The sequence below is a fragment of the Natrix helvetica genome (genome assembly GCF_964273705.1).
Source record: "Natrix helvetica genome assembly, chromosome: 11".
Lineage (NCBI taxonomy): Eukaryota > Metazoa > Chordata > Lepidosauria > Squamata > Natricidae > Natrix > Natrix helvetica.
This window is the reverse complement of record NC_138562.1, coordinates 12,192,361-12,208,741: the sequence shown is the minus strand read 5'-3', so window position 1 is coordinate 12,208,741 and position 16,381 is coordinate 12,192,361. Positions and strand designations below refer to the sequence as shown.

The 16,381-nt window shown below is 44.4% G+C and overlaps 1 protein-coding gene across 1 annotated transcript; it reads right to left on the bottom strand.

Moving 5' to 3' along the window:
• LOC309397817 (transmembrane protein 47-like) lies at positions 1-12,583 on the bottom strand. Its single transcript, XM_081964175.1, has 3 exons — positions 12,246-12,583; positions 839-979; positions 1-722 (listed from the first exon to the last, which is right to left on the bottom strand). The coding sequence occupies exons 1-3, from the start codon at positions 12,445-12,447 to the stop codon at positions 541-543; spliced, it is 525 nt and encodes a 174-aa protein (XP_081820301.1). The 5' UTR covers positions 12,448-12,583; the 3' UTR covers positions 1-540.
• Between the last annotated feature and the right edge of the window lie 3,798 nt (positions 12,584-16,381).

Genomic DNA, 16,381 nt, shown 5'->3' with positions numbered 1-16,381 from the left:
GGTTTTATTCATCAGCGGCTCATAAACCTGTATATTTTCGGTGTTTCGGGCTTCTTGGTATGAAGTGGATTTAGCCTCCATGCATTTATAGAACCCCTCCCCCCCCATTCACACAACATTGTTCCTTCGTGTTGAAGATCTGCACACAAGACGCCGCCCAATAAAAGCTAAACCAAGCTGCTCTTCCACCGTAGGAGCTCCCCTCTCATAAATAAAATAAAGACAAAATTTCATACATAGAAGATCAAAGTAAAGAAAAATAATGCTTTTTTTTTAAAAAAAAGAAACCAAAATACACGAGAAATCTTAAAAGCAGGTTGTGCCGCAGAGAAGTGTGTGATTGGCTGGCAGTGACGAGTCCTGGTGATGGTGGAAGCGTGTCCAATGGAAGCCTTCAACGTCTTCACCTGGTCAAAATGTCCATCCATAATGTGCTTGAATGTCCCCAGAAGAAACCCATCGTCCTTCCTCTTCTGTTGCTCTCCGTTTATTGAAGAGGCTTCCAGATCTGATAATCCAGGGACCTGCTCACAAGTTGTCCTAGTAGTAAGCATCTTCATAGGCATCAGTTCGTAGGCAGTAAAGGATGGCTGCTCCCAGCATAAAGATGGCGGAACCCCAACCCAACCCATATCCCCAGTTGAACTCATGGTAGCTTCTCAGCGGGCTACTGTCGATGAACTTGATGGGGTAGAGAATTAAGGCACAGATCTGGAGAACCACTAGATCAATGGAACAATAGGAGAAACAAGTTCTGTTAAAACCACTGGCCAAGTTGTCAATATTTAGCCAAGGGGGGTGGGAGTGGAAGTGGGGGCTAGAGAATGAGAAGACCTACCTGCTGCAAAGAGAAGGATCGACACTATCCGATAATAGTATTTATAGTTCCCCAGGCACAAGGCTACCAGAGACATGAGGAACGACAGCAGAGTGATGGTGGCAGCTGTCAGGATTAACACCAGGGTCGTGATTTGCCAGTCTGCAAAATTAAAAGGCAGAAGAAGAAGAAGAAGAAGAAGAAAAAACAAATAAAGAAGAAACTTCAGTTACAGTCAGTATCCATGGTAGGCAGATATTATATTGGGGATTGGGTCCTTTTGCTTTGCTTCTTTAATTTGGAATAGAATGGAATTGAATGAAAATGAGAATGAGAGTCGAGTCGAGTAGAATAGAATTCAGAATAGAATAGAATAGAATAGAATTCAGAATAGAATTCAGAATAGAATAGAATAGAATTCAGAATAGAATAGAATTCAGAATAGAATAGAATAGAATTCAGAATAGAATAGAATTCAGAATAGAACAGAACAGAACAGAATAGAATAACAGAGTTGGAAGGGACCTTGGAGGTCTTCTAGTCCAACCCCCTGCTTTGGCAGGAAACCCTACACCACTTCAGACAAATAGTTATCTAACATCTTCTTAAAAACTTCCAGTGTTAGAGCATTCACAACTTCTGGAGGCAAGTTGTTCCACTGATTAATTGTTCTAACTGTCAGGAAATTTCTCCTCAGTTCTAAGTTGCTTCTCTCCTTGATTAGTTTCCACCCATTGCTTCTTGTTCTACCCTCAGGTGCTTTGGAGAATAGCTTGACTCCCTCTTCTTTGTGGCAACCTCTGAAATATTGGAAGACTGCTCTCATGTCTCCCCTGGTCCTTCTTTTCATTTAACTAGACATACCCAATTCCAGCAACCGTTCTTCCTATGTTTTAGCCTCCAAAGAAACTGTTCCCTTGTGTTTACTTTTATATTCCAGGAAGCTGTTCACTGCCTTTCTTGGAATTGAGCTTTTCAGTACCTCCAGAAATAATTTCAGTTTTTCATCCCCTATATTTATTTATTTTTAAATATTTTCTTCTTTAAGAAAGAACTTCAAGCAAATGCTGCTTGGGTAGCCCCCCCCCCTCCTTTTTTTTAAAAAAAAAATGTTGTTTCAGGGGTATGCTGCCAAATGGCAAGGCTCTAATACAATAAAGCATCTGGGTGCCAGGATCTCTCTTTGTTTTTCCTGGAGAAGATCCTGCCAACATCTCCAGATACCTCCTTAACGTACTTAGCATGAAACGCTCCTCCACCACCACCACCATTAGGGCCATGCCACAACCACCAGTTTATTCAACTCCCCCATGAGAATGAGAAGACAGCATCTCTTCTTACAAGTTTTGTTTGCTGAGATATAAAGCTCATCTTTGAAAGCTTTTCTCCTAGGCCCCACTTTTGAAGACCTTGTCAAGGTTCAGAGATGAGGAGATCCCCCTCTGCTTCCAACCACTCTCTTGAATATTCCAAATATTATACAATAATACAATAGCAGAGTTGGAAGGGACCTTGGAGGTCTTCTAGTCCAACCCCCTGCTCAGGCAGGAAGCCTTATACCATTTCGGACAAATGATTGTCCAATCTCGTCTTAAAAACTTCCAGTGTTGGAGCATTCACAACTTCTGGAGGCAAGCTGTTCCACTGATTAATTGTTCTCACTGTCAGGAAATTTCTCCTTGGTTCTAAGTTACTTCTCTCCTGCATTAATTTCCATCCATTGCTTCTTGTTCTGCCCTCAGGTTCTTTGGAGAATAGCTTGACTCCTTCTTCTTTGTGGAAACCCCTGAGATATTGGAAGACTGCTATCATGTCTCCCCTAGTCCTTCTTTTCATCAAACTAGACATACCCAGTTCCTGCAACCATTCTTCATATATTTTAGCCGCCAGTCCCCTAATCATCTTTGTTGCTCTTCTCTGCACTCTTTCCTAGGTGACAGAATCCGATATAAGCATGAGTCTGAACTGATTCAAATTTGCTGTTTACCCATCATTTCATTCAGACCTTGAACAAGGCACCAAACCATCCTGAGTGCCTCTAAGGAACTAGAAGTCAGGAATCTTCTTCTATCTTCTCTTTTACATATATAAAAACGGCTCTGTGTGTGTACGTTCCAGCATAACTCTGGAACGCCTCGAGCAATTTCAACCAAACCTGGTACACAGATGACTTACTCTCTGGAAACAAATACTGTGGGGGTAAGACACCCCTAAAGCCCCTGGGGGGTTTGTTCTGTTAAGATACAGCCTGTTGTGCCTTAACATGGCTTCTACTGTACTGCTGTAAAATGGATTCTACTGTACAGTGCAGTTTAGTTGCCATGGTAATGGCTTCACAGTACTCCACTGTGGGGAAAATCCAACATTAGAAATTACATTTGGTCCGGACATTGTCCCCCTATTAATAAATACCTGGGCAACGCTGGGTTATCAACTAGTTGTTAATAAAAAGAGAGGAAGGGGGAAAAAAGGTTTTCCACCAAATATTGTCATGTAAAATTAACCTGTTTAAAATTCCAATCAGCCATTCCCTTTGCATACATAAGATCGCTAGTGGGGCGAGTTACACAGACACACAAAATGGCAGAAAACAACCCTGACTGCTCTTTAGAAGGCCAGATCCTGAAGAGGAAACTCAAACACTTTGGCCACCTCATGAGAAGGAAGGACTCCCTGGAGAAGAGCCTCATGCTGGGAACGATGGAGGGCAAAAGAAGAATGGGACGACAGAGAATGAGGTCGCTGGATGGAGTCACCAAAGCAGTAGGCATGAGCTTAAATGGACTCCAGAGGATGGTAGAGGACAGGAAGGCCTGGAGGAACGTTGTCCATGGGGTCACGATGGGTCAGACATGACTGCACAACTAAGAACAACAACAAGAAGAATAGAATAGAATAGATGAGTCCTAGAGGAGATCAACCCTAATTGCTCTTTAGAAGGCCAGATCCTGAAGAGGAAACTCAAACACTTTGGCCACCTAATGAGAAGGAAGGACTCCCTGGAGAAGAGCCGCATGCTGGGAAAGACTGAGGGCAAAAGAAGAAGGGAACGACAAAGAAGGAGGTGGATGGATGGAGTCACTGAAGTAGTAGGTGTGAGCTTCAATGGACTCCAGAGGATGGTAGGGGACAGGAAGGCCTGGAGAAACGTTGTCCATGGGGATCGCGATGGGTCAGACACAACTTTGCAACTAACAACAACAAGGGTAAAATACAAGAGTTAAAGGATAAAATACAACAATTTAAAACATAAATATGTCAAATCGAATAAAATGACATAAAATTATATTTCTGTATCACTTCCGCAGTCTACCCCAATCAGGTTTAATTATCAATGAAGCAGAAGGTGGAGGGTAGGATAGCTGCAAATCACATGAACTTTCTAGGTCTGTTTATGAAACTCACAGAGCCCTCTAGAACCGGGCGGCTGGAATTCAGCAGTAAAACTATTACTTTCAGCAGAATGTGTGTATGTGTGTTGTTTTTTGCAGTTTAGAATGGCAGCGCTGATTCTTGCAGAGGCTTCCGTTGTGGGGCTGAAACAGTCCTCGGGGGGGAGGGGGGGGCTTACATAAATCATTAAATAAACCCAGGAGAGGAAGGTTGTCCAGCCAGCTTCTAAAAGCATCTTCTTCCCCCAGTTGGCCAAAATATCCAGGCAAAGGAGAGTCTGAATGTGTGGCAAAGGGGCCTTAATGCCAAACTGAGTCACCCAGAAAGAGCGAGTGGGTCGCCCCCCACCCCCGGGGAATTATTCCAGATCAACATGTGCGAGGCACAAAGAGACCAATCTGGAATGACAATCCCTTTCATGGACGCCTTTCGTAACGAAAGGGCTGATTTCCCGGCTCTGATCATCAGTCTTTAACTGAAGCTGGATTATGCAAGAAACAGAGCGTTTAGGTTCTGGGAAGGGAAGGATAGGACAGGACAGGACAGGAAAGGAAAGGAAAGGAAAGGAAAGGAGGAAAAGAAGGGAGGGAAGGAAAGGAAAGGAGGAAAGGAAAAGAAAGGAAAGGAGGAAAGGAAGGGAGGGAAGGAAAGGAAAGGAAAGGAGGAAAGGAAAAGAAAGGAAAGGAGGAAAAGAAGGGAGGGAAGGGAAGGAAAGGAAAGGAGGAAAGGAAAAGAAAGGAAAGGAGGAAAGGAAGGGAGGGAAGGAAAGGGAAGAAAAGGAAGGGAAGGGAGGGAAGGAGAAAAGAAAGGGAGGGAAGGGAAGGGAAGAGAAGGGAAGGAGAGGAGAGGAAAGGAAGGGAAGGAGGAAAGGAAGGGAGGGAAGGAGGAAAGGAAGGAAAGGGAAGGAAAGGGAAGGAAAGGGAAGGAAAGGGAAGGAACAGGAAGGAAAGGAGGAAATGAAAGGAAGGAAAGAAAATGAAAAGAAGGGAAGGGAAGGAGGAAAGGGAGGGAGGGAAGGGAGGGAAAGAAAAGGAGGAAAGGAACGGAAGAGAAAGAAGGGAAGGGGAAAGGAGAAAGGAAAGGAAAATGAGGCAGGGGGATGGGGAAGGAAAAGGAAGGGGAGTAGGGAGGGGAGGTGGGTAGGATAGGGGAGGGGAGGGGAAAGGAGAGGAGAGGAGAGAATCTGACCATGTTTACAAACTTTCTGTCCTGCCCCACTGCCAAACTCTTCCGAATGCCCACTTTTGAAATCAATAAAAACAGGAGCAGCCTGGTCTGAATTGGATGCCTGGTTCTAAGATTTGGAAACAGCTGTCAGCTCTGGGATGGTTATGTGGACATCTCTCCGTCCCCATTCACTCTGGTCCCAACAGGGCCAAATGACCTGCCCTTAGACTCAGCCCTGGAGAGCTTGCTCCCTTCGGCCTTTCTAGTAAGGAAAAGGTTCCCGGGACGTTTAGACACAGATTTGTTTTTTCTTTCCTTTTTAAAAGAAGTGTTTAAAAGTTCCAGGAAACCTCTGGGTCACCCAAAGCGAACTATTCTTTCTGTTCCTTCTCAACTGGGGAGTTGTAGACTCGGGGCTCTGCGAGAACGCCTGGCTGAACAAGCCACTCACAAAACCAACCCAAGATTTATAGCGAGGCTCATCGTGGCTAGCTATGGAATAAACGAAGAAAACTGCTCCCTGGTTTGCAAGGGGTTTAAAGAACAAGGGGCTCTTTTGTCTGAAAGGAGAGGCAGTTAGGCGGGCTGGAAAAGACTCCGTCTCAACAGATGCTTCCTGTAAGGGCATGGAAACGGAGAAACCCAAAACTCAATCAGGCTTTACACCTCCTGTTGATTTTAAATTCAAGGTGATCAAATCAAGGACGAAGCAGTAGACTGCGTGGTCAGATTCCTCGCTATCAGTGGCTTTTCCTGCTTCAGCCCCTTGGCTATTTTTCACTTTCCAACTATTTTCTGCTGGCTCTTTCGTATTCTCAAAGAGGAGAGTTTCAAAAAAAAAACCATCAGCTGCTGTTGATGATACCTGGAACAACAGTGACTTTCATGAAGGCCTGGAAACCCTTTATGGACTTTTTACCGAAAAATCGATAGAAGTGAATTGGTGGTTTTTCTTGATTAGGAAGGTCTGTTTATGAAAAGGAAGGAACCATCCTATGTTATGTTATGTGAAAATATCTACAGACCCCTCACATCCTGGACATAAATTGTTTCAACTTCTACTCACAAAACGACGCTATAGGGCACTGCACACCAGAACAACTAGACACAAGGACAGTTTTTTCCCCAAATGCCATCACTCTGCTAAATAACTAATTCCCACAACGCTGTCAAATTATCTACCAAGAATGTATTACTCTTCTTCTTCTTCTTCTTCTTCCTAGTACCTATTTCTTTCCTAGTACTTATCTCTTTCCTAGTACCTATCTCTTTCAACTTATAACCATGGTACTTGTATCTTTAAAATTTATATTGTTTCATTTGTTTCCTAGTATAATTTGATTGCTTATTAGTAATCTATGACTATCACTAAGTGTTGTATCTTATGATTCTTGATGAATGTATTCTATTTTATTTTTCTTTATGTACACTGAGAACTTATGCACCAAAGACAAAATTCCTTGTGTGTCCAATCACACTTGGCCAATAAAGAATTCTATTCTATTCTATTCTATTCTATTCTATTCTATTCTATTCTATTCTATTCTATATCATTTGGAGGGAGAAATACTAATGTCGATGTTTATGGTTGTTGCAAAGTCACTTCTTTAAATATCTTTCTTTCCCCCCTCCTTTTTCTTCTCTCTTTCACTTTTTCTTTTATATTTCTTTTTTCTACTTTTCTTTTTATGCTTCCGGGTTTTTTTTAATCTGATGCAAAACTTTCTTTTAAGGCAAAGTATATTAAACAAAATCTGCCATTTACACCTCTCTCTCCCACCTTCATATAGTATATCTCTTCCAAGCCACCTTCTCTATGATTTCCCAGTTCCTGCAAATTGGTTTGTGTCCAAATAAAATTGGTATGTATTAAATGACCCGTCTTTCTTAGCTCAGTTTCCTTTGTCACCTTTTGAACTCTAAACTCAGTGCTACTAAGGAGTGTGGTTTTTCTCTCCATTTATATTCTAGTGGCTTGCTCTGGCAGTGTTGGTGGGGGGTGGGGCTGTTTAGTGTTGGCTTGTTTGGCAGTTCCTTTATCAGACCAACAATGTTGGCTTGTTTAGCAATTCCTTCATCAAACCAAGTAAGCAAAACCCCAATCAAGGAACGGGCAAACAAGCCAGCACTAAACAGCCCAAACAAAGAACCTCCAAGACCATTCCCCCCCAACACTGACAGAATATCAACTGAGAGCAAACCGCCTTCCTTACTAGCCCTGATGATATTACCTAGTTGGGTAATGAAACGTCTGTAAGAGAACAACCAAGCTCAGAGAGCACCAAGGACCCCTGAGAGAAATATTATCTAATGGCAGTTGTCTTCGTTAAATAAGAAGTCTTCTGTGCTTCACTCCAAACATCAGAGGAGGCAGCAGAAGATTTGGGAAGCCAAACAGGTGGTCAGCCAATGAACTGCACATAAATCACTGGGTTTAAGCACAGGGTGGGAATAGGGGCAGTGTAGCCAATCTACACATCTGTTGCTCTCCATCACAAGCCTAAACAAGCTGCCTCCATGCAAGACAAATTGGCACACTGCCCTCACCCTCCTCCTCCTCCTCCCACTTTCACATTTGCACGCTTGAACTGCGACGAAGAAAGAAAAACAAAAGTTTGCAGCAGGCTCCCGGCGCTGGCCCTCCGGCTTGGACCGTGTCTCCTGGTTTTCTTCCAAGAAAGTGGAATTTATAGGCAGGAATGCCAACCCTTGTCCTCTTGTTCAAGATGTTTGCATGTGGGTTTTGGCTCAAGCTTTCACTATGCAAACTTGAACTGGAGAGTTGTTATGGAGACCAAAATCTTGTCGAGGACGATCGGAGTAAACATGAGCACGTTCGTTAGAGCAAAACGCTCTCTGAATCAGGCGTGACTCTGGCATACGTCCATACCGAAAAACAGAGCTGGAAGGGACCTTGGAGGTCTTCTCATCCAGTGGTCACCAACTGGTAGTCTGTGGACCACCGGTGGTCTGCAAGAAAACTTTGGTGGTCCCCAGAAAAATTATTTGCATTTTTTTTTTATATTCCACTCAATCAGGGGTGCTCAAACTGCGGCAGCAATATAAATGCAGTGAGCATTTGTATTGCTGCAGAGAGCCTGCCCAATTAGGGTCTTTTTGTGTGGATTGGAGGGGGCAGAAATTCCGACTTGGGGTCTGCTTCAGCCTCCTGGTGTGGGGCTTTGGGCGAAGGCTGGAGAGAAGCGCCGCTAGTGGCAAAGAGCCAGAGGGCCTTGTTCCAATGGGATTGCATCATGGCATGGACCCGGCTGACCATCTCAGCCGGCTGAGCCTCCAGGCGCCGGTACCTGGCCTTGCACTCCCGCAGGTCTTCCCTCTGCTTGGAAAGCCTATGCTCCTAGTCCTCAGTGAAGTGCTCCTGCTGAGCCTCCTTCTGGGTCAGATCCAATTTGAGCTCAGCTGTTTTGCCAACTCTTTCTCGTGGTGGCTGCTTAGCTCCAACAACTGCTTCCTGTTGGGGCCCTAAGGAGCCTAGGCGGGGAGGCGAGGAGTACCAGGGAGGGGAGGGTAGAGGCTGGCAAGGCACCCCTTGAAATGAGTGACATTGAGTTGACCACGCCCACCCAGTCACAGGACCACATAGCCATTCCCACCCCACTCCAGGGGGAAAGATACTGTAAAATCTCCATTCCCACCCCACTCTGAGGTGGCATTTGCCAGTTCTCCAAACTACTCAAAATTTCCGCTACTGGTTCTCCAGAACCTGTCAGAACTTGCTGGATTTCACCCCTGGTTCAAACCTTCTTTAGATGTTTTATTCAGCCATCTGATTGCAGTCTTTTTTTTCCTGACCTGGGGCAGCAAAGATACAAGTTTAAGTATATTTCCCGAATTAGCCACAATTGCCTGAGTTTGCATAACTATGAGGCATATTTTACGAACCACAATTGCTGGGTTCAAATAATCTCTGAAAACAAAGCCAAACCTGCCCAATGTTGCATGCCTGGAATGTCTCCTACCAATTTGGCCCCTTGTCTGGGATGAGGCACAGGGTACAAGGAGGGGGTGAACAGATGTTGTTTTGAAGACCCTTAGAACAGAGGGGCAAAACATTTCTGCTGTGTTTTCCTTGCCCTTCTGTGTCTCCAATTTCTTGGAATTTGCTTTTTTTTTTTTTTTAATGTATAAGCAGCTCATTTGGGACAGAGAAGGAGAAACATTCAGCCTTCCAAGAATCACCATCTTGGAAATGGTTGCAACAGAGGTTTGTTTAACAGCTTGCAAATCAAGAATTATTTCCATTCCTGGAAGATTTTTCTCTTTCACTTCAGATCTCTTTGACTTCTTCAGCGACCAGCTAGAAAACAAATAAGCACAACTTGAATTTTCCAAAATCCGTAGAGCTAATTTTTGGAGTGTCTTCTTTTAATTTGTGACTGCATGTAGAATTTTGGGGATGCGGTGGCTCAGTGGCTAAGACGCTGAGCTTGTCGATCAGAAAGGTCGGCGGTTCGGCGGTTTGAATCCCTAGCGCCGCGTAACGGAGTGAGCTCCTGTTACGTGTCCCAGCTTCTGCCAACCTAGCAGTTCGAAAGCAGGTAAAAAATCCAAGTAGAAAAATAGGAACCACCTTTGGTGGGAAGGTAACTGCATTCCGTGCGCTTTCGGCATTGAGTCATGCCGGCTACATGACCACAGAGACGTCTTCGGACAGCGCTGTCTCTTCGGGTTTGAAACAGAGATAAACACCGCCCCCTAGAGTCAGGAACGACTAGCACATAGGTGCAAAGGGAACCTTTACCTTTACCTTATAGAATTTTATAATCAAAGAACCAGGATTTTTTTTTTTAATACTCCAGATTAATACTACTTTTTGAAACAGTGGGGTTATTTCTCTCTTCCACACAGCACTTCCATTGGGTGGGAAACCATTGGCCCTGAATAAAACCAATGATCCACCTCCATCAATCTTGTTTCTTCTATCTAGGAAGCTCTTCAATTGTAAAGGATGTTTTCCCCTTATTCACATCCTGACAAACAGGATCCAACCATTTCCATCTGCAAAGGGGCCTTTCAGAAGACCCTCTGTGGGTTACATATAGCGTCCAAACCTCATCTTGTTCCTCATACAGTTGTGGGACATCCACAAACTATACATAAACAGCAAGGCCATTTCACCCGCTCATGATTATCCAGATGTGTTGAGTGACACATCAATGAATCAGCAGCGGTGACTTGACACAAAGACTAAAATATCCCTTTAGCTTTCTGGAGGAGAAAGTCATGAAGAAGGAATGTTCTTCTCTAGGTTATTGGATTGCCGCCAGGGTCAATTAGGAAGGGGAAATGAAGAAGGCTACACCTCTTTGAAGGAAATATAGGAATCGCATGCAACCTTAAAAAATAATCAGTGTGTACGGAGATTTTCAGTCACCCAGGTCATGCTTGTCCCAAAAGGTCGCAAAATGGGACATGACTCATTTAACAAATGAAAGTCTCACTTAACAACATACATTTTGGGCTCAATTATGGTCGTAAGTCAAGGACTTCCTGTACTAGGATATTTTTCTGACCCTTAAAATGTTGCTCCTGCAGTCAAAAGTGTGGCCATTTCTTGTGTTTATTTATTGATTGTACACCACTTGTGGATCTGACCTTAGTATCACTCACTGATCAAACTACAGGCAGTTCTCGACTTACAACCGTTTGTTTAGTCACCATTCGAAGTTACCATGGCAATGAAAAAAAAAAAGTCACCTACAACCAGCCCTTGAATTTACAACCATCACACTTAGGGTTTGGTGGGCTGGGTGAATCTGGGTATCGGGGTTTGCAAGCTTGTGGTTTATTATCTGGGACTTGTGAACCTCAGCCACTGTGGTTAAATCATTAAGCAATTAATCGTTTATGAATCCAGCTGATAATCTCCATTTTCCTAGTCTATCTTGCTTCTTAAATGGACTCCTGTCCTTATTAAGACGGACTTCAGGGAAGATGGAGATTTTTTAATTCCCCCTTGTATCTTACAAGCCCTTTTCCCCGCTCCTTTTCCTATCCTGAGTTGCCTATTTTCTTTTCTTTTATTTGTATTTTATATAGCAAAACAAATAAAAATTTAACAAGTTAAAAATGTAACGAGGTAGTAATACCACTCTAGAAAGCCTTAGTAAGACCACACCTAGAATCCTTCGTCCAGTTTTGGTCACCAACCTATAAAAAAGAGGATGAGATTCTAGAAAATGTGCAGAGAAGAGCAACCAGGATGATTAGGGGACTGGAGGCTAAACTGTTGCAGGAACTGGGCATGGCTAGTCTAGTGAAGAGAAGGACCAGGGAAGACAGGATAGCAGTCTTCCAATATCTGAGGGGCTGCCACAGAGAGGAGGGGGTCAAGCTATTCTTTAAAGCACCCAAAGGCCAGACAAGGAATAATGGATGGAAACTGATCAAGGAGAGATTCAACCTGGAAATAAGGAGGAACTTTCTGACATTGAGAACAATCCACCCATGGAACAGAAGTTGTCTTTGAAGCTGTGGGAGCTTCATCACTGGAGGCTTTCAAGAAGAGACTGGGCTGCCATCTGTCAGCAATAGTGTAGGGTCCCCCTTCTTTTGGGGAGGGAGGGTTGGACTAGATGACCTACAAGGTCCCTTCCAACTTTGTTAATCTGTTACACTTAGGAAAATAAGGAAGACCTTTAAAAAGCCATTAAAATTGACCAGTTGGAAGTTTGATACACCACGCCCTGGCATGGCTTAGCTGCACCCAACCTTAAATGAACAAGCCAGCGTGCAGACCAGCGCTTCCCACGATCCGGACTTCGGTGCGCGCAATCCTCCCAGCATCAGCCTCCCCCGCTCCCCCCCCCCCGATCTTCCCGCCTAGGGATCCCGGACCCGCGCTTACCACTTCCGAAAGTGGAGAAGCATTGCCAGCCGCCCAGGAGCTGCCGACACTCCTTCCAAAGGGAGAGAGAGTAGCGTTCCGACGTGACCCAGGCTGGGCTCAGCAGCGCAGCCACATCCAGAGCCAGCGCCAGGAAGGCGCAGAGCAGCGCGATCAGCTTGAAGGGGCGCGCCGTCAAACCCCTCTCCTCGGACGCCGACATCCTGGCCGGAGCACTCCGGACAGTCTCGGGATAGAAGGAAAAGAAGGTGGGTGGGAAACGCGAGGAGAAAGCCGAGAAGCGCTTCGCCTTTTGCGCGCTTCCAGCGGCGGAGTTGGCCAAAGGGACGCGCGCGGCAGCCGGCGAGGGTCCCTCCCGCCCCGAGGTCCGCCCCCTCCAGCCCCCTTGGAGGACGGCCGTCGGATCCTAGAGACCCCCCCTCCCTCTCCCATGAGCCGGATTGGGGAGACCCGCCGACGGGTGTGGTTGGCTTTAAGAGCCCAGGAGAGGGCGAAAATCTGGACCAGCTTCGGACGTCGGCACAGAGGGGCAAGGGGTAGCTCTGCGCCCCCCCCCCCTCCTGGGCTTCTGAGCTGGGTTGGTTTTAGCCAAGGGGTTAGAATAGCTCTGGATCCTGATGTGTGTCTCTGCACGCGTTTGTTTTTAGGATGTCTTGTGTTTGTTTATTGCTGGCTTGGCAATCTTGGAGTGACTGGACCTAAGGAGATGGAGGGTTTAAGGCTCCGTGGACCACTCCCCACCGCCAATTTGTCATGGCCAACTGGCTGCGGGGACAACTTGCCATTAACTTGTTGCAGTGGGAAAAGAGTTACACTAATATCAAAGAAATAGTGGGATAGAACCATTAAAAATCACACTTGGCCAATAAAGACTTCTCTTCTCTTCTATTCTAAAGAAAAGATGCCAAAGGAGGGACAGAACGAGATGGGTAATGGCAAAAAATAATTAAATAGAATTGTCAAATTGGCAAGTTGTCCCATTCCCCCCGTTGATCCTGGAACAGTCTTGGTGATTTTGAGTCAGCTCCCTTTCCTCCCTCCCTTCCTCGCCCTCCCTTTTTATGCCCAACCAACCTCACAGGGCTGTTGTAATACAATAGAATAGAATAGCAGAGTTGGAAGGGACCTTGGAGGTCTTCTAGTCCAACCCCCTGCCTAGGCAGGAAACCCTATACCATTTCCGACAAATGGCTCTCCAACATCTTCTTAAAGACTTCCAGTGTTGTTGAGGAGAGAGACTCGGGTGCCCTTTCTGGAGTTTCCCAGGAAAAAGTGGAATATCAATGCTTTAAAGGAATGAATGGAAGTAAAGAGTTGGAATATACAATAATACAATAATACGATAGCAGAGTTGGAAGGGACCTTGGAGGTCTTCTAGTCCAACCCCCTGCCTAGGCAGGAAACCCTATACCGTTTCAGACAAATAGCTACCCAACATCTTCTTAAAGACTTCCAGAATATACAATAATACAATAGTAGAGTTGGAAGGGACCTTGGAGGTCTTCTAGTCCAACCCCCTGCCTAGGCAGGAAACCCTATACCATTTCCGACAAATGGCTCTCCAACATCTTCTTAAAGACTTCCAGTGTTGTTGAGGAGAGAGACTCGGGTGCCCTTTCTGGAGTTTCCCAGGAAAAAGTGGAATATCAATGCTTTAAAGGAATGAATGGAAGTAAAGAGTTGGAATATACAATAATACAATAATACGATAGCAGAGTTGGAAGGGACCTTGGAAGTCTTCTAGTCCAACCCCCTGCCTAGGCAGGAAACCCTATACTGTTTCAGACAAATAGCTATCCAACATCTTCTTAAAGACTTCCAGTGTTGGGGCATTCACAACTTCTGGAGGCAAGCTGTTCCACTGATTAACTGTTCTAACTGTCAGGAAATATCTCCTCAGTTCTAAGCGATTTATATAAGCGATTTAAATAAACAAATGGGTAAATGTAAAGAGGTGGAATAGAAATGTGTGATATCAAGGAATAAATGAATGCAAAGAACTGGAATAGGAATGCTTTAAGCAAATGAATAAAAAGGTGGAATATGAATACTTTAAACAAATGAATAAAGAGGTGGAATATGAATACTTTAAACAAATGAATAAAGAGGTGGAATATGAATACTTTAAACAAATGATAAAAAGGTGGAATATGAATACTTAAACAAATGAATACAGAGGTGGAATATCAATGCTTCCAAGGAATAAATGAATTAATTAATGTAAGCAATAGCACTTAGACTTATATACCGCTTCATAGTGCTTTTACAGCCCTTTTACAGGGTAGATTATAAATGCTTTAAATAAACAAGTCAGCCTTAGTGCATTTATTTTGACATTACTGTTGTGGGAATGGAGACCACTACAAACGATAAAAACAATATAGGTTAAAGGACAACAAAATATACCGCACAGGCCCTAGTGTTGCAATTAAAATTAAATTGTGTACAAAATAAACACACAGCGACTGGAAACCACCATCTGGTTGGCTACTGTGGGAACTTTTGGTCTGTGGTCTAATCCAGCTCCCCCGTTGTTACATTCTTCTGTTGTCTGGTGGCGATAAAGAGTTTACCCACGGAAGACATGACCCGAATGAGAAAAAGCAGGACAGAATAAGATGGAATAATATTTCTGAGCGAGGAGGCCCTTCGAACAGGACTTCAGCCCAGATATCCAGACCCAAAAAATATCGCAGAATGAGCTGGATCGCCTTTCCAAACGCACAAGACGACTTCTCCTTTCTTGGAAAACGATCCCATCCAAGCTAAAAAACATGGTATGACATTCATATCGTAATTCTTGATAGCTCATTTTTCTTTCTTCATAGTATCTTCCCACCTTAGGACTATAACCTTGTTGCTTGTATCTTTCAATTTATATTGTTTTATTTGTTTCCTAGTACGATTTGATAGCTTATTAGTAAGACGGTCACTAAGTATCTTTTATTCTTGATGAACGTTATTTTCTTCTCCTTGATGTACACAGAGAGCATATGCACCAAAGAAAATTCCTTGGGTGTCCAATCGCACTTAAAAAATTCTATTCTATTCTACCCTATTTCCCTGAAAACAAGACCTCCCCGGATAATAAACCCAATTGGGCTTTTGAGCACGTGCGCTAAAATAAGCTCTCCCCGGAAAATATTGCAACACAGCAGCAGCCACGAGGTGACCACGCTCACCGCCTCCTGAACCTCAAAAAATAGTAAGACCTCCCCCAAAATAAGGCCAAGCATTTATTTCGGGGGTGAGAAGAAAATAAGACCCTGCCTTATTTTAGTGGGAACACGGTATTCTATTCTCTTGTGCGTGAATGACAACTTGATTTAAACTTTTAAAGTTTTAAAAACTTTTTTTAAAGGGCCAGTAAAGATGCGATTAAAAGTCCACTGATCGCAGGGCACCTCACTTTCTCTGACGTTCAGAAATGACAGGTGTTAAGCTCAGCTTTGTATCACGAGGCAGGAATGCACCCTTTTGTCCCAACCCGGTGCTTTATGCTCGTGAATCACATTTCCCTCCACCTCCCCAGGAGTTTATAAATAGGCCGGCCAGCTGCCAGGGAGCCATGAACTCAGATAATGCTGCTGTAAACATTATCCAGGAAGGACCGAGGAAACAGAATGGAATTCGAAAGTCTCTCGGAGGACCCGGCCCAGCCGATGCCAATGGCATGCGTGGGGACAGACTTCCTCCTCTGCTCGTGCTAACAGAAGAACTTGTTGGCCAAAAAAGGTGCCATTCAGTCCGATGGTTCCAGCAAAGGCAGGAATAGCACATTCAATTGTTTGCATTTTTGTCGACGCATACAAGAAGGGCACTGGGAGGTTAAAGAGAAGGGAGGCTTCGCTCAGAGGGACATCAACTCGGCAGTAAATGGGACACGTTCGATTCATGAAGTTGAAACCGAAGTACATTTTTCCTGTTCCATTGCATTTTGCAGGATGGCATGTGGCTTATTGTAAACACAATGGAGTTAACCCCCACAAAGATATGTTCCAGAGCATTTTTACAGAGTTCAGGGGCCTGTGTAAATTGGGCAAGTTGATTTCTTAGCCTACAGCTAGAGCTGAGAATATAAGAACACAGGTAGTCCTTGACTGCAAGGCGATCAAATCGGTCAGTCCTAGAGGAGA